Below are 23,799 nucleotides of genomic sequence, written 5' to 3' on the forward strand. Positions count from 1 at the left end.
TAGTTCGCGGGGGGGGCAAAAAGCAGAGTCCTCCTGGAACTCTCCTACCAGAGTGAGACACTAACAACGTTAAGGTCATGGTTGTGACACCAAATAAAAATGCAGGTTGGCGTCACTTTATATAAGCAAACCATTTTTAAAGGTTAAACAGGTACAATAGCTGATTTGACATTTCCATTATGCGTGTTCACATATGCGATGCAGGAAGCATACTCAAGCATCCACACAATAAACAGCCGCCGTTTTCTGTTGTTTCTCGTTGCGGCAGGGGAGCAAGGTGCGGTGAGAAGTGAGTCGGTGAGAGATTGCTGGGCGTGAATCTGGTGGTGTGAAACATTAGTCAGGAACAGGAACACGAATCATAAATACCTACTCATTATGATCCTTGATGTCGTAGAACCATAAATGTTTGATTGGCGTAATGGATGGTAAAATGTTCTGAAGAGTGCTTCAGGGGATGGTGCTTTAGAAGTCTCCAAGAGTGCTTAGTGGTACTAAGTGAAGACATTTTAATAGTGATTTTTACATTAATATATTTCTAACAAACACTTAATGCTTACACACACTCTGTAAAAAACATACCCTGAAACATACCCTATTTCTTGAGGCCAAATGAGAGATGAGGTCGTCACATAAACACAATGAAGACGGGGGACACAGGAGCTACTGAGTCATATAAATCCATACGGTGTCTAATCTCGGGTGGCCAATGTTAAGTCACAACTCATATATATATATATATATATATAACACACACACACACACACACACACACACACACACACACACACACACAACTCTCTCTCTCTCTCTCTTAAGGCTGTGTGACATTTATCTGTTGTGGGAAAGGTGCCAGCTGGGGTCGATTGATCACCTGCATGTGAGGCTGCTGGAGGAAGACATTGCGTAGCCCTTCAGTCTCTCTGTGTCCCAGAGCCTCCCGGAGTCCTTTCCCCCGTCATCTGCACTCCTCCAGCCACACTCTTGTCTCCCTTGTCTTAGGTTCTTAAAGATGCTCCCCTCACTCTCCCACCAAACATCTCTTTCGTTCTTTCTCTCTCTCCCTATCTCTTCTCTCTTTCGTTCTCTCTCTCTCTCTCTCTCTCTCTCTCTCTCTCTCTCTCCGTGGTCTCTTCATCTCCTCTCCTCTTAATTGGTATGCACAGAGCATGAGACTGAGACATGGAGATTTCCAGCAACTCCCCGGTTGTGCTGTCAAATGAGATTTGTAAGCCAATACCGAGCTTTTCTCTGTCATTCTGACGAAACCAGGAAGAATTCCTCTTCCAGAGACTGCTAGAGGGAGAGTCAGCAAGACAAGAGACCAAGAAAGCGAGCAAGAGAGAGAGAGAGAGAGAGAGAGAGACAGAGAAATCAAGACAGAGAGGGAGAGAGAGGGGGGGGGGAATGAAGGAGAAGGAGAGAGATGAAGATAAAGTAATTCCCCGGGAAAACTCTTTGTAGCCTGTGTCTCACTGTGGATTTGCATGCATCCCATTAGGCAGTCCCATCGGATGGGCTGGGTGATGATGTAGCAGAATGAGGCATTAGTTCCTGTCAAGTTTGTGTCACATATCTGGGGCCCAACTCACATCTCCAAATGGAAATGATTTTTTTTTTCCAGCGTCTAATCTGAAATGTGAATTAATTTTCATATATTTACAGCCCCACACACACACACACACACACACACACACACACACCTTCGTAAGACATTTACGGTACGCGTTGGATGCTATTTAGAAGATGCGGAGGTGGTTAAGCGGGGCGTTGCTTGAGGGTGGTGTGTGTGTGCGCGTTGAAGCGAATCGGTGTCGCGTCGTCTCACTGCTACCAAGATGGGGCGGGATAATCGCGACGAATCTGCCCGTGTATTTTTGTGTGAGCATGGAGTGTAGTAAAGGAGGGGGGAAAAAATCCCTATCCGCTTACATTTGGCAAACTCCTGCCTCCTTTGAAGCCAGCCATTCACCTAGTACTTTCCCTCAGTGATGTCTGGAGATTTTCGTGGGGTAATATTCCTGCTCCACTGGGCGTCACACTTCAAAGGGCAATTCTGGTGCGTGGCGGCACACTCCTTTATCTTGCTGAACTGGGCTACCCATTGATCTTATTTTGGGGGAGGGGGTGGGCATGTATTTGCACATGCCTGACTTACTCAGAGCGGAGAGAGAGGGCTTATAAGGGAGAGTGTGTGTAATTAGTGAGTTGAAGGAGAGCAGCCGACTGCAGCAGCTACCTTATTCCTTTCTACAGCTCAATGTTGATCGTGTGTGTGTGTGTGTGCGTGTGTGTGTGCGCGCTCGCTCATTTGTGCATGTGTGTGCGTGGGGTGTTTGCACATGTGTGTATATGTGGTGAGGTCAAACATTAAGTGAATCACATCAACTGCCTTTAGGCAAAATATGTTCAAAGCTTTATGACCATCCCCTGCTTCAGTCCTCCCACCTCCTCTCTGGCTCCCCCTCGCTCTCTCTTTCTCGCTCTCTCTTTCTCTTTCTTTCTTTCTCTCTCTCTTTTCTGTTTTTCTCACTCTGTCTCTCTTCAGTTTTCACTTGCAGGCTTTATTGACACAACAAGAGTTCTTGTTGTCAAAACATGTACAGACATAAACAATAAAACTAATGCTGCTGTTATGAATCACTAATACTTACAAAACATACATAAATAAATAAAGAAATACAACTAACAAATATGTAAAACAATGAAATACAAAAGAATGGAAAAAAGGATAAATAGATGGAGGTAAAACATTTCTCTTTCTTTCTCCATCACTCCATCTCTCCATTTAGCACCTGGAGTCCAAGCTGGAGGCCCATGGCAGGTCTTTCACCAGGGTTTTGCTGTCTGAGATCTTCCCGAGCAAGCTGCAGCTGATGGCAGATGTGGATGCGTGAGTCCCTTCAGATACACACACACACACACACACACACACACACACACACACACACACACATAATAATAATAGATGACTTCTCTGCAATGTCGCCCCTACCTGTTTCCCCTCCAGAATGCTTATAATTGGGTATCTCGTTGTTACATGGCCATATGGCATGGAAACAAGAGCTGGGTCGCGTGGTTTGCTATAGCCATAGAAACTGGCATTACATCACAGCATTATATCAGTAGGAAATGAAAGGCCAAGCCAAAAGTTTCTTGGCGCATTGTAGCTCTTTTCAAAAGCATTTTGTTGACATGGGAACAAACAATGGAAAATGAAAACTGTGAGTCATCTCAAAGGACTTCAACAAAATCAACAAAGAAGAACTAGGAAAATAAATATTTTGGTATTGTTGATACCATATGGACAATACATATGTATGTTCTTGCACCTTTATATTAGTTTTGTTGCTGTGAATGTGTATGTCATGAATAACAATTCTCTTGGTGGCCTAAGGTCAGATCTTCACCATAGATAGATGGTTCGCCAATAGATGTAAATGTCACACGTGTCCACCTACGTCTCTTTGGGAGCCCAGCAGGTTGTGTGACCACCGTTGTGACGAGTCCGCTAAGCTGCCTACACAAACGGCCACACAAACCTCGAGCCTTCTGTAATGAAAATGTTGACGGGAGAGTTGAGTGTTTAGACTGGCCTGGTGAAGCGCACTTGCAGTCAGTCAGTCAGGTAAAGAGTGGCCCTTCACTGAAGGGTCACTGAGGGTCAGCTGGCTGAGGAGTCTCCGAGTGGTGCTGGTGCAATCTTGAGTATGACTGATGTGTGCTCTCAAAGAGGCCGAGAGGCCCGTGGACGCGGGTGACATGTCTCTGGGCTCGCTTTCCACCTCTCACTCACACACACATGCACACATGCACACATGCACACATGCACACACGCACAGACTCTTTACAAACACCAATGCACACAGACACATATTACACGTACACGAACACACACACACACGCACAGACTCTTTACAAACACCAGTGCACACAGACACATATTACACGTACACGAACACACACACACACACGCACAGACTCTTTACAAACACCAATGCACACAGACACATATTACACGTACACGAACACACGCACACACACACACTAACGCTCGCGCACGTGTCCCGCACACGTGGGTCGCGACCTAAAAGAGTGCGGCGCGGCGCGGCGCGGGACAAGTTTTTAAAAAGCTCTTTGCGGGAGCAGCAGGATGAGAGAGGTGCGTTGGCGGCTGCAGGAGAAACAGTCAGCTGTTGATTCACTGCACTGCCGCAAATTAAATATGTGCGTACAATTATTGCGGGACCGGGCGGGTGCGGGACTAACACACAGACACATATTACACAAACACTCACACACACAAACACGCACGTGCACACAGACTCTTTACAAACACCAAAGCACACACACTCATGCACTCACAGACACTTCACAAACACACACACGCACGTGCACACACACAGACACATTACATGTACACACACAGACATATATTACACACACACACACACCCGCACACATATTGCACACAGATTCACACTGCTACCCATCAGCCTTTCACTGTGAGGTAATGAGCAGCCCTACCCCCTGTGGAGGAGGAAGGAGAGACAGCTGAGAAGAGGAGGTCTGCGTGCGGAGGAAGAGAGCGAGGGAGGCAGAGTGCTGAGGTGTGACAAAGGAAAAAAAGAAAGAAAGGAGTGGAAAAAGAGAGAGAGACTGTGCCCATGATGCCTGTATGTTGTGTTAGATCTCAGCCTCCCCGTACCCCTGCCCTGGCACGGCACACACCCCACACATCTGATCTAATCAGCTGGGTGCTCTCACCGAGCAGGGCTGCACGGAGGCCCCCCCGCTGACTCCGAGCTAGGGTGCTGCAGCACTCCGTGTGTCTACCTGTCGCACATCCCCATTAGATGGGCTGTGGGTGTGTGTGTGTGTGTGTGTGTGTGTTGCTGGGCTGGCCTTGCAGTGGTAGAGAAGACTGGAGGCAGTGTCTCAGATTCGGGAAATGGCACAGTTTTTATTTACCTTGGCACCCGGCAGATATACCAGTCAAGCAGTAGCAAAAAAATAACCAAAAAAAACTCAATAACTTCAATAATCAAATACCAATTCTCCACTCTAGCTTTCAATGGACCCAATATGCTTGTCTGCAAACGTAACTATAGGTTCACCACAGACCCTTCTGCCTACAGACCTATTCTGGCCATGTATATAAGCCACTATCCATCTCCCCTAATCAATTATCTAGAAAAATATAACTTCTCTGTTTACATAACCCCATAGACATTCCCAACACTGCTACCAACAGTTTTATCAAATGACACTCATTATACATAATTCTTAAACACCATAAATATTCACAACACCCCCCAAGGCCCAACACCCCTCTCATCCCACACACTTGGCCCCTGCCTGTTTCGGACCTCCCCACACACAAATGTCCCTCCTGACTTTCTGTCGGGCCCATTCCCCATCTTCCGAACCAGGAAGTCAGCGCCACGGCAACGTGAGTGTTTCCTCTCATTGTATCTGTTTGGGAAGTGTTTGCCAAGTGTCCCAAGGAAGTTTCTCTTGTACCGGTCACGGATGCGTTGTGGAAGGTTATGTTGGCGTGTGCAAATGTAAGCCGTGCTTGTGAACTACGTCTGCTTCGTTTGTATCATTTGTCTCAATAATCTTTAGCGGTAACAGTCAGCCGCACCGTAACTCTGTGTATGTGTGTTGTGGGCGGTGATGAGGTGTCTCAACTGATGGAGCGTGAAAGGGGTCCTTGCCCACTGACTGGTGTGTGGGTGTCTCTGCGTGTGAGTGAATGTGTGTGAGCGTGGACCGTGAAAGACCCTTAACCACTCGGTGTGTGTTTGAATCCAAGTGACCATGTGTGTGAGTGAGTGTGGGTGTCTTACATGTGTCTGCTCCATGAGTAGAATAATGGCTGTGTCTTTGGGCTGCGGACACCCACAAAGGCCTCAGGCTACTGCTCAGTGTGTACTGCAGTCCAAAGGCCCGGTGCTGCTCTGACAGGAGTGTGTGTGTGTGTGTATTGTGTGTGTGTGTGTATTGAGGGTCTGGAGGTTGAAACGCTCCCCTCTGTTTCATGCCTCTATTCCATTTGTTCAGAAAGCTGTTTTTTTGGGACCGTTCCTCCGCTCGCCCATCGATCATGAGATGTGTAAATAAATCTCAAAGTGCCTGGAATGCCCCGCGGTCACCTGAGAGACCCACGTGACGCACGCTGCTGCTGCAGGAGAGGGGGAGCGCAGCGGAGAACAGCGCTGGGCTCACCTGTGAACACAACTTCTGCGGGATCTTTGGACTCACAGGGCAGTCAGCACCTGTGGGCACTGAATTTCAAAATCGAAAAAGTGTGTGTGTGTGTGTGTGTGTGTGTGTCTGTGCAGTGCCTGTCGGTGTAAAGTGTGTTTGTGTTTGTGTGTGTGGAGTGGTTGTTGCCCACACACTGAAACAGATCCTCCCCCGTACCCCCTCACACACACACACCTACTCCAAATATGGTGGCATTATTTACACACACACACACACACACACACACACACACACACACACACACACACACACACACTCAAGCATCGAAAAGAAACAATTAGGAAACACTTTAGCGTGCGTAATTATTCTCTCCCCCAGGCTTTCAACTACAGCACAGCTCCGCTCACTCTAAGCACTTATCTTAACAGCATCGCAAATAGTCAGCACCACACTAAAAACCATCATAAAGGGAGAGAGGTCTTCCTTGTGTTACACCACACACACACACACACACGCAGTGTGTTCATTATCATCAACACCACACGCCTGCTCTACATTATTTAAGGCGCGCTGTAATTACATGTTTTAATTTAATTACACTATAGTGTGGCGGCTGGGTGGGATTTAAGCTCATTTCCTGCAGTATTAAAGGTTAATTGTGCTGCACTGAGGCAGGTCCGATTAGATTGTTCAAAGGCAGTCTGGCCTCTCTCTCTCTCTCTCTCTCTCTCTCTCTCTCTCTCTCTCTCTCTCTCTCTCTCTCTCTCTCTCTCTCTCTCTCTCTCTCTCTCTCCTCTCTCTCTCTCCCACCCACCCTTGCTCGGCGTCTCAGTGGTGGAGGCGTGGACAGATGTGGAGTGTGTCGAGCACACCAGGGCTGTGAGGGCAGGTTACGCGCTACACACACGTGGCCATGTGGTCTGTCTCACTGTTGGGCTCCCCTCCTCTCTTTCTTTCCCTCTATTTCTCTTTCTTCTTTCTTTTTTATTTACTCGTTTGCTTCACGTGCCTCACACAGGGGTCATCCTCCCTTCACCTTCCCCGATCTGTCAGTGGACGCACAGCTGGAGAGAGTCTTCAGTCGTCAGGGCTTCATAGAGTTGTCCTCTCACACACTCACACTCACACTCACACTCTCTCTCTCGTATCATATGCCAGCGCACTCGAGTAGAGCAGTAGCACTCTGGCATCTCCTCATCTCCCCTACTGCTAGAGAAACGAGCAGATCGAATAGATGAGCGCAGAGGGAGAGGGAGAGGGAGAGGGAGAGGGGGAGAGAGGGAGAGGGAGAGAGGGAGACGTCAGGACACGTTAGAGACCCGAGAGGGGAGTGGGGATGCGTCTCTTCATCCACGTCCCTCCTCCCCTGTGAGCTAGTCCGCGGGGCCGATGCCGCCACCGATGCGCTGGCTAAATTGAATTTGGTGGCGCGCAGAGCACTCCCAGCTCCCAGAGCAGCGGAGCGTCTGTTTGTGGGGCCACGGCACTGTGGCGCTGGAGTTAATATTAGTGTAACCCCCCCACCCACCACCACCTTCACCCCATCACCCGCCTGCCAAGCCCTGCCTCTGCACACCACCCCCAGGCATCCTATTCCAATCTGCTATCTCCCTCTGAGAAGGGCCTCTCCTTATATCAGTCCCCTCTCTGACTTTTTCCATCTTCTCTCTCTCTCTCTCTCTCTCTCTCTCTCTCTCTCTCCTCTCTCTCTCTCTCTCTCTCTTTCTCTCTCCCTTCCCTCTTTCTGTCTTTCCGTTAACCTCCTTTCTCCTTCATCCCTTTCTCCCTACTGTGTGTTACGTGTTCTGTGTTCTGTCTACACCCCCCCCCCCCCCCCCCCACCCCCCCCCCCCCCCTTCCCACTCTCTCTTCCTGTCTCTGTCTGGTCTGTTTACAGGGACACCTCTGTGGGCGCACAGCCTACCTGATCCTGAGACGGTGTCACGCTGATAAGAGTCCTCCCCCCCCTTCACTCCTTGAGCTCTACCTCCTCCCCTCCTAATAAGGGTGCTCCAGCTCAGCAGCCCGGCTCCTCTGCTTGGCAAGGCCATTTGTACACATGTATGCGCTAATGGTGTGTGTAATCTGAATAATGGCCATGCTTATCTAAAGGTCGGTCCCATGTACCGGGGCCGGAATGAGCCGGCCACAGCCGCGAGGAAGAGGAAGAGTCGTTTTTTCTCAGGAGAATTTCAGCTGGATTCAGGAGAATTTCAGCAGAAGTCAGCTGGCCCGAAATTAGAATCGGAATATTAATGCTGAGCTCTTTTTGTTTTGGTGGAAATTGGAAAAAAAAAAAGAAGAAGTATTGAAGGAATATTAAAGAGAGAAAACGACCAGGGGTGGAAGGGCCTGAGGGGGAGGAATATTTTGAGAGAGAGAGAGAGGGATTGAGAGGTGGAGAGGAGAGGAATGGACTGTTCCAAGTGGTTTAGGTGAAGCCCCAATCAATTCTGAAGTTCAAGCGGCTGTGATATAAGACATGCTGTTACAAAGAAAGAAACTGAGTGGGAGAGTGCAAAAGCAGAGAGAGAGAGGGAGAGCACAAGGAGCAGAAGAAGCAGCTGGAGACACAGAGCACCACACTGAGACTACTTTCTCAGTCTTTGTATGTTGAACTTTTTTCTCAACCAGCTAAGCCGACCTTGTTTTTTTTCCCCCACTGTTTCAAAAGAAGGGATAAATATTAAAAAAACTTCTATACATCTCACTTCTATACAGTAAGCATGTCCCTCGTGTTTTGCAATTATTATTCACAGGAAGAAAAAAAAACTCGTCTGTCTGAAAAAGGCCTAGCAGATGGAGACATTTTTCAAGGCTGATGTACCATTTCACAAACAGGGAATCTCGAGAATGAGCCAAGCCCATGTGATGCACATAGAGCTTAGTGTTCATCTCAAAGCTATGCCACCTGTAATACAGCAGTTCAAGAAGAAGAGGTCTCTCCACAGACACCTACTGTAATCCTTTTCAAGAATGACTGCTTTGCCTATCGGTGCTTGGTGTATCATCTGCAGGAGTGAAATCTATAGTTTTCTGCAGAAGATGCGGTTTCTAATAATAAGAATGAGGCGTTGGCTGATCTAAAAATATCTTGTGTGTGTGTTGTCCTCATATGCATACACCTATGAGCCTGATCTCTGATCTCGCTCTCACATACCGGACAGGAGCACAGCTGCTCATTAGACTGATCCCCAGACTCCACTCACCTCTCCCCCTACCTCTGTTACACACACACACACACACACACACACACACACACACACACGACCTCCCTCTCATGCTTTCTTTCTCTCTTTCTCCCACTCTCTCACACACACACACATCCACACATTCACTCACTCACTATCATCCTTTGCCCGTCTTTCTTGGTCTCTCTCCAGCTCTCTCCTTCCCCTCCACACATCCATCTCTCTGATTCTCTCCATCTCCCTTGTTCTCTCCCTCTCCCCTCCATCGCCTCTTTCCCTGTCCCTCTCTCTCTCTCCCTCTGTTCCTCTGTTCCTCTCTTCCAGTGCCCCCTCCTCAGGCTCATATCTAGGGTAGCCCCATAGAGACAGGGCCAGTGCAGCTCTTTTATTCTACAGCCGCTCTCTCCATCTCTCCATCTCTCTATCTCTCTATCTCTCCATCTCTCTGCCCCCATCTCTGTTTCTCATTGTTTCTGCCTCCCTTTTTCGCTCTTTCCTTCTGCCCTCTCTTTCTCCTCTATGGTTCATATTCATGCCTCTCGCTCTCTCTTTCATCCCTCTCTCTCTCTCCCTCTCTCTCTCTCTCTCTCTCTCTCTCTCTCTCTCTCTCTCTCTCTCTCTCTCTCTCTCTCTCTCTCTCTCTCTCTCTTTCATCCCTCTCTTCTTCTCCCCCTCTCTGGCTGTGTGTGCATTGTGGGCTACTCCTCATATCTTAATGTCCATCTCCCTCTGTCCTCCATCTCTTTGTCATCTCTTCATCACTTTCTCCCATTTCCATATATTTCATCCCTTCTTTTCTTACTCTCACTCTCACCCTCTGCGTTTCTCTCTCCTGTATCTCTCTCCATCCTACTTCTCCTTCACACTCTCTCTCTCTCTCTCTCTCTCCATCCCTCCCTCCCTCCCCACTCCCTGGTCTTTGTTTACGCATGTCGTGCACAGATAATGGCTGAAACCCCTTCAAGCAGATCAGCCTCTTCATAGCAACCTAATCTGATGAGGCCTGTGCAAATCTACAGCGATATCTGCAGCATAAGTATCAGGTGCATTGCTGTGGAAGAGACCGTGCAGCACACCAATGTAACACACACACGCACGCACACACACACTCACTCACTCACTCACACAGGCACGCACGCACGCATGCGCACACACACACACACACACACACACACATACACAAGCACACACTCACTCACTCACACATGCAGGCACGCACGCATGCGCACACACACACACACACACACACACACACACACACACACACACAGAGGCAAAGACAAATTCACATTCGCAACACAGGCAGAGATGTGCTCAGCCTCCCCAATGTGCCGTGTCTTTTCCATTCCTCCCTCTTCTCTCACTCACTAGTTTATCTTTCTCTCTTTTTTTCTCACTCGTTTATCTCCCTCGCTCTCTCCATAGGTGGGTGCAGATCGCTTGTCCTCGACTGTCCATCGATTGGGGCACGGCTTTCTCCAAACCCCTGCTGTCTCCGTACGAGGTACACGCGTGCTTTACAAGTCCACATCAGACAAGACCACCCACCCACCCCACATACACACCACTGTTCTGTCTGATGTTCCACATCCCATGAGGAGGAAGTGAATTACGCCCTTACAATTGATCATAAATTAATATATATATATATATATATATATACTCATTCTCACACACACACACACATTCACACTCGTCACCTCTATAAGCGCTCTGTAGTTTACATACTGTACAATACACACATACCATGCTCAGTCACCTCTGCATGAAGATGCAGATTTTCACTCACCGGCATTCACACACACACACACACACACACACATTCAGTCTAACCTCTCACTGTTCAGGTCCTTGTTGCATTTTCCATTGTTGTCTCTCTCTCTCTCTCTCTGTCTCTCTCTCCATCTCCATCTCTCTCTCTCTCTCTCTCTCTCTCTCTCTCTCCATCTCTCTCTGCCTATGCCGGTGTAGCTCAGATGCATGGGACAGAGAGAGAGAGAGGGAGAGAGAGTGTGTGGGGCTCCAGCGCTCCAGGGCTGGCTGCTGCTGCTGTCTGCCAGCAGGGGAAGCATTAGAGGAGTTAGTAAATCTCCTCGCCCCTACAGCTGCGGCCGGCCTTGTTTACGCACAAAACTGTCGTCTTCCCGAGACACTCGCATAAAAAAAAAAAAGACATTCTCCTCTACCTGGTGTCGCTGTCTGGTAGGCTCACTTTCTCTCGCCCCCCTTTTTTCCTCATGAGTACACACACACAGAAACACACACACACAAACACAAACCTGAGTGTGTTTGTGTGTGTCTCTCACACACACAGGCACACACCCATGCCCACACTCAGACAGCAGCAGGCAGGAGACGGAGACAGTGAGAGTGAGGAGATGGCGGCCTCCGTGCCAGGCCCAGTCTGACTGGACCGTAGGGGAACAGCTCCCCCTGCTGGCGGTAAAGCTGCACCTCCAGCTGCTACTGCTGCTGCCTTTATGACTCACCCGCCCCCACCCCACCCCTCCACCCACCAGGGACCAGCGTGCTCTCACATAATCATTCATTTCATGGCAGTCTTTTAGCCAGAATTAGATTTAAACAACACCGCTCTCAACACCTAGGTATCATATGTACTCCCATAATGGCGTAAAGATAATAAGAGGCGTCTTTTGTTATTCGAGAGTGACATTAAGGAATGTGTATAATGATTTCTCCCAGAAATATGAGACAGTGCTGTGGAATTACTAATTAGATTGTTCTGACCTGGCTTTCCACCTTGGTAGAAAAATGGCCTTGGAGTGCCCTGAATATGCGATGAATATTCAGTAGATGCATAGACACATGGCACAGTGTAAATGACTATATAGGCAGGTATGCTGCTCTAAATTCATTGGACCACTGTGTTCGGTGATAGTTAGTCAGAGCTCAGAAATCTTGTTTCTAGGCATGTAAAGTATTTTTTTCCCTTGCAGATTGCAGGTATGCTGAAATGCCAGCCCTAAATTTCCGAAACTCATCTGGCGAAAGCAATTTGGAGGCAGCGTTGACTGTGTCTGTGTCTGATGATGCCTCTATGCCTTTATGTTGATGTTTTGTGCACACTTGACAGTGATTGCTCGGAGTCGCTCGCGTTCGCGGCATCTCAAACAACACCACCGGTGCGGGCCTGCCGGGCCTGGCGAAGGAAATAATCGATCTCTTCCCAGGTTGTGCCACTCACGAGGGAGAATGCTGTAGAAATGGAAATGTAGACGACGTCAGGAACCTCGCGAAAAACGGCACCGTCCCAGAAGCGCTTGACAATTTCCACAGCGTCTCTGTTTCCACTTTCATGTCAAAGAATAAGGGGAATTATTTTACCATAGACCTCTAGTGAATGCTTGAGCAGGAAGCAGATTAATTTTTCCATCCTGTGTTCCATCCTAATATATCCCAGTATGTCCCCAATTTCTCAATGGTATTTAGAAGAGACGAGGAACAGAGACATAGGCTGGATGGAGGGAGGGTGTGTGTGAGTGTGTGTGGTGGTGGTGGGGGGGGTGCAGAGGGTGGGCAGGCAGGCAGAGTGGTTATTTTCAGTGCGTCTCATGTTATATTTATAGTCAATAAGACACACTTGCCTCCCCTGTCAGTGTAGGGATTAACAGTAGCAGTGAGTAGCACCCCACACACACACACACACACACACACACATACACATACACACACTACACCCCAGAACTCTGTAAGAGGCACAGAGAGAGAGGAGGCACATGAGGGATGAGAGGAGGGGATGGAGAAACGGAGGGGATGATGGAGAGACTAATGAAGGAGTGATGGAGAGGTACGGCTTAATCTGGGGAGTGCAGAGAAGCCGTTTGAAACAGGACGAAGACTGAGTGAGTGAAAGAGTGAGAGAGGGAGTAGAGAGAGAGAGGGATTGAGTTAGAAAGAGAAGGAATCAGAGAGGGAGGGAGGGAGGGAGAATGTGTGAGTGAGAGAGAGACTGAATGGAGAAAGGAGGAAGCTAGTTTGCCACAGGAAACCGGGTAGACATAACACTGCACAGAGCTAAAGAGAATGCTTTATGAGGCCTTTTATGAGCTCAAACAAGGGATAACAAAACGTCAAAATAAGAGCGTCGCGCCGGAGAGTGCTTTGCCAGCTGTCCCCACATAACAATAGCAACATGTGTTTACCACGCAGTGACAACACGAGTGCTGGCGAAATATAGACAAACGCTGCTCACCATCAGTGTCAGACAGACGGGAATGTTATTGAGTACAGCACGTCTGCCTGGCTGCCTGAGACAAGGAGAGGGAGTCCATGTTCTAGAGCTTAGACAAACGGGGGATGTTAAAGTGGTCATCATATTAATTATAATGATAATGGTCGCAGTAGGAGTGGGTGGCATTAGAGCCTACATTCTAGGCCCTTACTCCCAGAGTATGTTGATGTGTTTGGTTATTGTGTTAGTTGCCACGGCAATCGCCTGCGGTTACCGTCTCAGGCGGCGCTTGTCTGCTGATGTCCTCAGTCAATAGGAAAAGGATGATGGTTGCTCATTCGTAGGGTTTTTGCCCGCTGTCCGTTTTTGTTTTGACACGTGTCTGTTCTGTTTAGAGTCATGGTGGTGTCGCTCGCTGTCGCCTCTCACCACACACTGATTACTGGCCCCCCTCCACCATGACTGGCACAGGCAACTCATCAGCTGACTGCCATCCCTGCTGCAGATCCTTCCAGAAGCCCCCTCTCCTGCTCTCTCTTCATCTCTGTCGTTCTCTCTCTCTCTCTCTCTCTCTCTCTCTCTCTTTCTTTCTTTGTAAGTGTCTCTTACCCTCTGATGCTGTCTTTCTGTCTCCACCCATCTCTGCTTTCTTGTCCTCTCGCACGCTCTCGATCTGTGTTGATTCAGCTGGATTGTTAATACAGCCGACATCTTTGTCAGAATGTGTTTGTTTTGCCATCAGCAGAAGCCTAGCCGTTGACTGTTTCTGTGCCTCCCCCCAACCAATCCCCCCCACCACCCCCCCAGGCCGCCGTGGCACTGCAGCAGGCCGACTGGCAGGACGTCTACCCCATGGATTTCTACTCCAATCAGAGCCTGGGGCCCTGGGCCCCCAATCACCCCGACAACCAACCGGCACGGCCCCCTCGTCGACAGACCCAGGTGCGTGGCATGGCACAGCACACAATCACATGTGCATTTATGAAGGGATAAAGGGATGGGTAAGGAGGGGGGCGGGGGGGCAGGTTGTGGGAAATATAATTTATTCAGATGTGCCTGAGAACCTAACAGCTCAATAAACCCAGTAGGAGGTGCAAGGTGTGTGTGTGTGTGTGTGTGTGTGTGGGGCGCATGGGGCGCCGGGGGAGTGAAGGCATGTGTGGGGATTGAGTGCATCACTATGGAGACACCTTCTGTGGCTTGTGGGTAAGTGCACTCCGGAGGTGTCAGGACACTGTTGTGTTCTTGTGTGAACACGTAGAACATCCAGGCCACCCGGCACTGCTTACCATGCAGTCGGGGGAAAGGTTTTATAAGCTATGATGGTTTTTAATTGATGTGGATAACTTGTGAATAATGCAACAGCACTCACTGGTGACACATATGTGTGTGTATGTGAGTGAGAGAGAGAGTATCACTCAAATGTAATTCTCATGTCTCCCATAAAAAGTTGCTGGCCAAATGTAAAATTTAGAGTCATTTACTTGCCCTATTTCCTTATTGTTTGCATGTGTGGTTGCTGGTTGCTCAGCATTTATTTTATTTTCTGGGAGTGTTAGCTGAAGAGCCCAGCTCTCTCTTGTGGGGCTCGTTGAACGCGTCCTTTTAAGCGTAGTGTTTTCTAGCGTGCTGAATCTCTGCCCTTGGCTTTTCCAGAAGAGTGGGCAGACTGAAGAGAGACTGCCTCCCGAGCCCAAGCCCTGTGGACGCGACCAGAGCGCCCCCTGTGGCTGTCAGGAGGAGTGACCGGACAAAGCAGCGGCGCTGCTGCTCTCTTCCATGTCGGCAGCCAACCACGGCTTATCTTCCCCATCTGCAGGAGACTGGCCAGCCAATCAGAGCGCCGGAGCACATCGTCAAGGCGTGTCACAGGATGTTAATGTGGATCTCTGCCAGTCTCTCCCTTGATAATGACAACAATAACAACAACAATAACAGCAGTAACAACAACAGACACATTGCCAAAAAGGCCCTCTGTATCACAGTTGGAAAATATGCCTTTGTTGCATACTTCATGTGTGTGTGTGTATGAGAGGGGGAGAGAGGTAGGGATGGAGGGGAGGATGAGAGAAAAGAGAGAGGGAGGATTACTGAGCCACCCTGTTATTCTTGTTCCAACAACCTGTGGGCATATCGCTTCCATCATTCAGTCACCTTTTTCATTGCTTAAGCAAATGTAACCACACTTCAAAACTCTTGACGTTTTGAAATATTCTTTATAGTAGCCAAAGGCTGAGTAGACACTGGACCTTGAGTATTGTAAAAGACATTTACCACTGCATAAAACAAGAAGTAAAAAGTGTCCTTAAATCTACAGAATGGAAATGTCATTCACATTTTGCCCTGGGCCATCCAGATGTCTCAGTACAGAAATCAAAAGACTGTTTTTATTTTATTTTATTTTGTATATGACGTGAAAATTGAAAGACCCAGTGGAACTCTGAGATCTCCGATCTTCCTGGCATACCCTCGGAGATTCACAGCCAAGCTTATTAGATTCCATGTCTGTTGAATCACGATGGGCTGCCCTTGGGCTGTTGAACCTCAAAGCTCAGCACCATGCGCATTAATGATGCATTGCTTATTCAATCAATTAAACATTTTTTGGTGGTGTGTTGCCCAAGGAGCTTTTTGTTTTGCGGTGAGGAGAAAGCCCTTCTGCAGAGGGGAATTTATTCCACTAAGCAAGTGTCTGTCTGTCTGTCTGTCTGTCTGTCTGTCTGTCTGTCTGGCCTTTTTCATTCATTTGTGACATTCTGAATAAAATGAATAATGTCTGAATAATGTCCTGTACTTTGTGTCCTGGTCGTTGGTCTGGTGGTAATGAAGCCGACTGGAGATGTGCAAAGAGGATGGAAATTCATGTGTTGCTGCTTGACTGTTTGGTGTGCATTGTTTGTTCCTCGCTGATAAAAATGTTAATTATTTATAAGCCAAGCTCTACCTCACAGCAGGGTGGGTGTGGGTGGGTGGGTTGGTTGAATTGTGTCGGTCTCAATCAAAACAGGTTTTCTCTGTAAGCCTCGGCTGCAGGTAAGCTCAGAATGGCCTCCTCCTCCTGCTGGCACCCTGTGACTCCATGCCGGGGTAGATGCACCCGGGGGGGGCGGGGGCAGTAGAGCTCCGATCTTGGGGGTAGGAGGGGTGGGAAGGGCATGCTGCAGGTCAACCCCCACAGATCACGGAGAACCTCCAGCCTTCAACACAGCCACTAGAGATCTCCTACATGCTGCATTATTCAGTGAGCTTTCACACTTGAAAGTGTCTGGAAAGTAGGTTTCTCTAGGAGAGAAAATCAAACTCCCCACGCTCAACTTCTTGGGCTTCTTTCTGACTTTTCGTGCTGTTTATTTCAGAGGCCTTGAGTAAAACCCAACTCTCTGTTGAGCCAATAGATTAAATGACATGGTCCAGGGTAAGCAGAAACTAGAGGTGCACTTCTTCACAATATTTTCTCTTCCTCAATTTTTCAACACTTACATTTGTGCACTTACCGATATTTTATGCAAACTTAATGGGGTACTAATTATACCATAAACAATAACAATGTCCCTTAAAATGCAAGAAATCTGAAGACCATTTTAGAATGTATCAGTGGTGCAGTGGTTATTATTAAATACAAATATGAAAATTTACAACAGCTATTTGCAACTAGAAATAAACATAGAACTTGTATTTTTATTAACACAAAGTGGATGGTATGGAGTATGTGAATGTGGGCACCCAATACTAAGAATCAGGCTCTATAATAAATATTACACTCACCTTATAATCTGTCACACTGCAACCAGCTTGCTGTTTTGGGGAAATTCTGGGAGAGTAGAACACCTTGTTTATTTTATTGTGTGGTGTTGCTGTATCACGTTTTTGAAAATTAAATGAACTTAATAACTGGAACTGTTACCATTCTGTTTCTCTGGTTCTTGCCAAGTGATTCATTTTGCAGTTGGTGGTTTGCAGAAGTGGGTGTAATTGTTTTAGAGTCCACAAGGTGGAGCTCTGCTCATACGGATTATGTGTGTCAGGGCCCAGGAGAATGACACATCCCGTGTTCTTGTGGGGGACTGATTTAGTGATGTATTTTGTATAGCAGTGGGTGAGTGTTTGGAAAAGTGCAGAACCCTATGTACTCTCATTGCCTAAATGTGCATGTCTGTGATTGCTTCCAGATGTACGTGGAATGCCTTGCTATCTCTCCTTCTCCCTCTCTCCCTTTTTTTTCTCTTTCTCTGGCATCACCCGAAGTATCCCTCCCTCCTTCCCTCCCACTTGCTTTTTCCAAAAACTTTTGGACTTCACATTTCCTCTGCCAAGGGCCTCCATTTCCTGTGTTGTTCTGAGGGATTGGCAGAGAAAAGCAGGGGAGAATTAGTGCCTCTTGCTCTCACAGCTCATCTGATATCTCATAACTGACACGACCCTTTAAGCTCCTCAGCTGACAGGGAATGGGAAGAGCTTTGCGCTGTGCAGTTTTTCAGCTCACATGATCTGTGCCAACTGTGGTTTTGGAACTGATTGTTTTCATACGTCTCCCTTTGGCTGCCAACTGCACTTTGACCCAGAAGAGTGCAGTCCCTCATAACAGCTGGTCCCGGAACCTGCCCGGGTCTGGCCCAACGTTGGCCCAGACTCATCTGCTGCCTGAGCTGTTTTTTTTTTTTGTTTTTTTTGAAGAGGTGTGAAAATGTAAAAGCCGGTTTGTTTTTCTCTCTGCGGTCTTCCTGCGAAAGCCGGCGTTGAAACAGGAGCTGGAGGGGTAATGACATGGTAATGCATGTGTGTGTGTTTCCGAGCAGGCTTGTTTGCCTGTTGATTTTTTCCCCCGGTGTGTGTGTGTGTATATGTGTGCGCGCGTGTGCGGGAGGGCGTCCATCTGTGTTTGTGTTCTCGTCCCTTCCCTACTTCAGGCGGCTGGGTGGAGGTGGCATAGCGGAGGTGGATGAGGGGGCAGCTCATGTGAAGCGCCTGACAAATTGTTTATCTTCCTGAGACAGGAAACGCTGAGTCACTTTGGCCACCTTCTCTCTCTCTCTCTCTCTCTCTTTCTCTCCCCTCCATCTCTCTCTCTCTCCTCTCTATCTCTGACATGGGCACACATGCACACTTGCTTCCTCTCACCATATTTTGCTCTTAATCTCTATCTGTCTGACACACACACTTGCTTTATCTCTTTCACCTCATTTTCTCACTCTCTCTCTCTCTCCTGTTCTCATCCAGCTGCCCCATCCATCCATCCAGTCCTCCCCCTCCCTCCCCTGCCTGCTCTGAGCTTTGGAGGTCACATAAACAGGAAAGCATGTTTTTCTCTGTCCCATCGTTCCTCCTTCACTCCTCATTTCCCGTCTCCTCCTCACGTGATGTAACTCTGGTCCATGCCCACACCCACCCCCACCTACCCACCCACCCCTGCCCCCCTTCTTTCCGGAAACATCACATCACACAAGATGTGGATAAGCCCAATAATATGTATGCCTGTTTGTCTGTGAAATAAAAAAAATAAAAAAATCTGGGCACATTAAGCGATCACGCCCCGTGGAAAAATAGCCCCAACTATTAGTTCATAATAGTCCCTAGTAAATCTCCAGGGCTGTGTAATGCCAAGGGCCTGCTTGCACAACAGCAGCCACGTCTGAGAAAGAGGAGAAAGGGGAGGGGACTCGAGGTGATGGCGGTGTGTGTGTTTTTTTTTTCTTCCAGTTTTGTTTTGGTTTGGTTCCTGGTTCCTGCTTTGTTTTGACTCCAAGATGTCCACATGTCTGTGGTCCAGGAGGAGTAGGGAGAGGCGCGGGACGAGGGGTCCGGAGGAGGAGCGAGCTGGGCAGTGTGTTTATAACCCACACTCCCAAAGCCCACAGTCCGTGCAGGCAAACAGCACGTGGCTCCTGCTCCTCCGGGGTGGAAAAAAACATACACACTAAAAAGAAAGAATGAGGGGAGAAAACACCTGGATCCTTTTATGTGGACACTCACCACGACTCGACAGTTGGCAAAAATACGGTATTTCTCTCTCTCTCTCTCTTTCTCTCTCTCCTCTAACTGTTTTTTTTTTAAAGTGGTCAGTATGGTTTTTTGAGTGTCTGTTTTTCTACTCATGCCTGCCATAGATTGGGTTTTGGTGACTGTTGCTTTTGGTTGAGTTTTATGTTTCTCGTTTCGTAGATATGAGTTTGGGATAAAAATCTGGATAGTGACATGGCTTCAGGTTGTTTATGTTGGACGGGGAGCTCAGAGGTGCTTTGACCTGGTAGAAACTTGTGGACCTTACTTAAGTGTCCAGACTAGAGCACTTAAAGGTGAAGTCACTCAAGGCAGTGTTTATCAATCTGTTGTTACAGCAGGGCAGGACATGTGGCACACACTCTGCTGTTTAAAAGCCCCTCTGGCTACTGTGGCCCATCTGGTCCCATTTTCTGCTGGGTCAGGAGTAACAGCAGATGATTACAAACAGAAACCCTCGTGTGATGCAACAGAAAAATGTGGAGGACAGACGCTTGGGCACAGGCCCTTTTGGATGAGGACACACAGGGGGGAATGGAGGTGGCGTCCAGCTGAGGTGCCCACAGGAGCAAGTGAGTCTCCACACAGTGACCACAGACACGTCAGGACCAACAGGTGGGGCCACAGAGCCTGTCACAGATACTACAGCCAGTGACAACTTCCTGCACTTAGAGATATGATCCTGGTTAAACAGAAATAAGGTGATAATATGATTTTCTGTAATAGACTAGAGTTGACTTGTAACCAGTATCATCCATCATTGTTATAGAAATAAATGTGTACACAAGAAAGAGAAATAATAGGATTATTTGAAACCAGGCCTTATATCTAATGAGTTGACTAAGGCTAAGCAACAACCTCTGCAATTGTGAAGGCAATAATGGTACTCTGTGAGGAAGTAATATAATATGATTCTCTGCATCAGGAGTAATACTCGAGTTGATTTGTATTAAACAGTAGTGCTGTTTATACTTCAAGTTAACCAACTCCTTGCACCCAGTGATTACAGGGTATGAATGAATCGTGCTCGGCATTTGAGAGCACATGAGACATACGTGGGGATAGAAGAGTTAATCCAGTATGGATTTATACCTGTGTGGGAGAGAGCCATGGGTAGGATGGAAACGAGAAGGATGGCTGTAAGAATGGATGAAAGGATCTGACAGGAGGAGAAAAAATTAAGTGTTGAAACGAGATGACTAATTGCGCGTGGGAGGTCAGTCTGTCCCTTATTATAAAGCCAAAAACACTTCAGGGTGAAATAGAAAATAAAAACTCCTTTTGAACCTCTGCATTACAGGGCAAAAAATGAATGACACGTGCACCAATATCTTTTTCATCTAAAATATTATCAAATTGTGTTTGTCACATTTTGCATAGAAAATGTTAAGATGAGCATCAAAAAAGATACCACTCAACTTTTCTTACTTTTTAATAGGCCACTTGGTTACTTTTGTACAGGGACACAAGAGAGTCATGCAAGAATTTTGACAAGAGACATAAGGGTCACTTTGAGAGACAGACAGACAGACAGACCTACAGCTACACAGCTCAGGGACACTAAAGTACATGTGATTGTGTTTTTCAGCTCTTTCCTCCGACCGGCATGACGGTCATTTCGCAGAAACTCAGTCACTGCTGATAAACGCACCCTCTCAGCGCTCTTCCCAGCCGGATACACAAAGCACTTGAGAGCTACCAGCCTTGCAAGGAGAGTACATGCTCCAAAATTAATCCCGCCTAACTGGAATCTGATGGTGTCCTGCTGAGCAAGCGGCGGCACACAGACCTACGTAAGAGCCTTCTCTCCACCAGCTCTTGTCCCTGAACAGTAAGAGTTTACATGCTGTGGAGGATCTGCAGCAGCATGGACTCTCTTACGGTGCAGGGAGCGGAGCCACTCTCCCACTTCTAGAAGGGTCTAGAAGCCGACCTTGGAGATGGACACACGACACTTGGAGACGCTTTGAGAGTTAACTTGGTTTATTAGTTGTGTTGAAGCTTTACATTGCATTATGAGTATGAATCACTCCGTCATATGTATCTTATCAATTAGATTTTTCTTTTAACTAAAATAAAAAAATATATTCAAAAAAAATAATTCATCCTTTTGTTTTAACTTTATCTATTGTCTAAGTGGATCATGGTACAACTGAGTGTACAGCACCCTGTGCGGTGTGGTCTAAAACAATGACCGATTGACCTTTCTCCTTCTGCTGGGGTCCTGGCCCTGTTAGAAAAGCTGTGGTGATTCACTGAACCCCTCTCCTCCCAGCCCTCTCCAGCTGCCCTGCTGTAAAGGTCACTGGCAAAGCTCTGAAGTTCTACAGAATGTTTGTGTTCATACACACAGGGCCTTGCAGCATTATGAAGTTGCAGACTAGCACAGCCCTTTAGGAGTTTTCTGTCCTGGAAGGAATGAAAAACTAACCCATTAACCTAAAAGTAAGTTCCTGTCTGGTAAGTTAACACATCAGTGAGTGTGATAAGTGGATGAACAGGTATGGTAGGCTGTGTAGTACTCACATAGCATAAAAACACGTTCTGGCTCATACTTATGATCATATTTGCTCGCTTGTTGCTTCATGTTCTGACTTGTAGCCTTAGAGAATAGTTGTATGATATAGCACTATAGGCTACCTAGATGCAGGCTACTAACCATCTCCTTTTCTTAGCTTGCATGTTACTCCAAGAATGACAAATATGCACTACTGCGTTTATGACTCTGGCTATGCATAACATACATAGCTTTACTCAATGCTGAAAAAGATAACAAGGCTAACGAAGCAGATAGAATAACTTCATCCCTGTAACGTCTGCCCCCTAGCGACCATGGCTGTAGACTGTTACCAATGGTGCTGTTGCTACAGTAACAATCTAAAGCCACGGTAGCCATGGCGACAGCAGCAGGAAGAAAAATGGGGGTTCGCCGTGGAAACTGCAGATGAGGCAATCTGATTGGCTGCGCCACCGTGGAGATACTATGTACGCCAATGCAGTGGTTTCATGGAGAGTCATCGCTGTTCCTCCTCAGTTGTTTGCTTCCTTTATCTTACCCGTAAAGCACCGGAGATGCGAGCGCAAATGGACACGATTGCTCCGCATGCCTTCCCAGGCTGCTTTCTGGGCTTGTAGAGGCTTGACAGACATCAGTAGCCATGACTGTAGACTGTTACTGTACTTTCAATGAGTAATAGCAGTAAGCAGTCTAGAGCCAAGGTGTCGATGCACTGTCCTTAAAGATGTAACGGCAATGTCTTTCATCGGTGCATTACCTAAAAAGACTTGGAATTAAGGTTATGAAATTACATTATGTTGATCGGTTGTCTAGGTTAGCCTATAGATCGCAGGAGACTTCTATTATCAACAGAGTCTTGACTGCATGTAAGGAATAGGTACACTCAAATGCACAGTGGTCAGCCAAAAAAGGGTGGTCCGAGACCAACGTAGTGACCCAGTTTCTGATACCGACTATTGATTGCTGTGCAGATTATCTGTGACTGGCTCAGTGACAGGATATCGGGTGGGAGATGAGGAGTGCCATCGTCTTACGCAAGCTGAATTGAGTAACACACTCTGACGTCAAAGCTTCCGACCTGTATGTATAATGACACCATAAACCTGTTCCATTAAAACTCTCAATGACCACAAGAGCCTGTTGATTCTAAACGCGGGATCTGCAGTAGGCTATAGCCTACTTGAACGCATTACTATCACCACTACTACGACCGGAAGCGTGGTGTTGTTGTGCACTAGAATTAACACTTGGGTGCATGTTTAACAACCGACTGTAAGATGTTAAATAGATTACTAACATGCCCTGTTAGCGTCATCTGCTCCGTGGCAGATAGTTTCATGTCATGGTCAAAGAGGAGACATTTAACATTGATGTGACGGTGATGTGGAGAGAATTCTTTACTTTGTATTATTTGCTGTCTTCAGCGATCACCCTCTTAAACAATTCGGGCGTTTTATTAATAATTTAGAAAACGACTTTATGGTAGGCTACTAGGTCTTCGTTCGCTGTCCATGGTGCCGACTACCGTAAATACTGTGCTAAGCGCCCTCAATCTTGCCAAGCACGGCGTTGGGGAATCATAAAAGTAGGCTAGGCATCCAACTCAATCCAACTCCAAATTAATTATCTATCTTAAACCTGCATCGTAAGTTTCTGCTTTTTAGAAGCTGAAGAGCAGACGGTGTTTA

General features: G+C 47.4%; 1 protein-coding gene across 4 annotated transcripts in view; it reads left to right on the forward strand.

The window, feature by feature from the left end:
- Positions 1-23,799, forward strand: part of dph1 (diphthamide biosynthesis 1) — an 85,291-nt gene that overhangs the window by 54,446 nt on the left and 7,046 nt on the right. For 2 of the 4 annotated variants that reach the window (XM_042063999.1, XM_042064001.1), the window contains 3 exons: positions 2,793-2,893; positions 14,404-14,538; positions 15,253-16,380. In XM_042063999.1, the coding sequence (XP_041919933.1) occupies positions 2,793-2,893; positions 14,404-14,538; positions 15,253-15,628 (612 nt within the window). In that variant the 3' untranslated portion in view covers positions 15,629-16,380. Of the gene's footprint in view, positions 1-2,792; positions 2,894-10,829; positions 10,909-14,403; positions 14,539-15,252; positions 16,381-23,799 lie in introns of those variants that run through there. The other 2 variants (XM_042064000.1, XR_006023018.1) reach the window with 2 other exon arrangements.

This window comes from Alosa sapidissima, chromosome 15 (assembly GCF_018492685.1).
Source record: "Alosa sapidissima isolate fAloSap1 chromosome 15, fAloSap1.pri, whole genome shotgun sequence".
Classification (NCBI taxonomy): Eukaryota; Metazoa; Chordata; class Actinopteri; order Clupeiformes; family Clupeidae; genus Alosa; species Alosa sapidissima.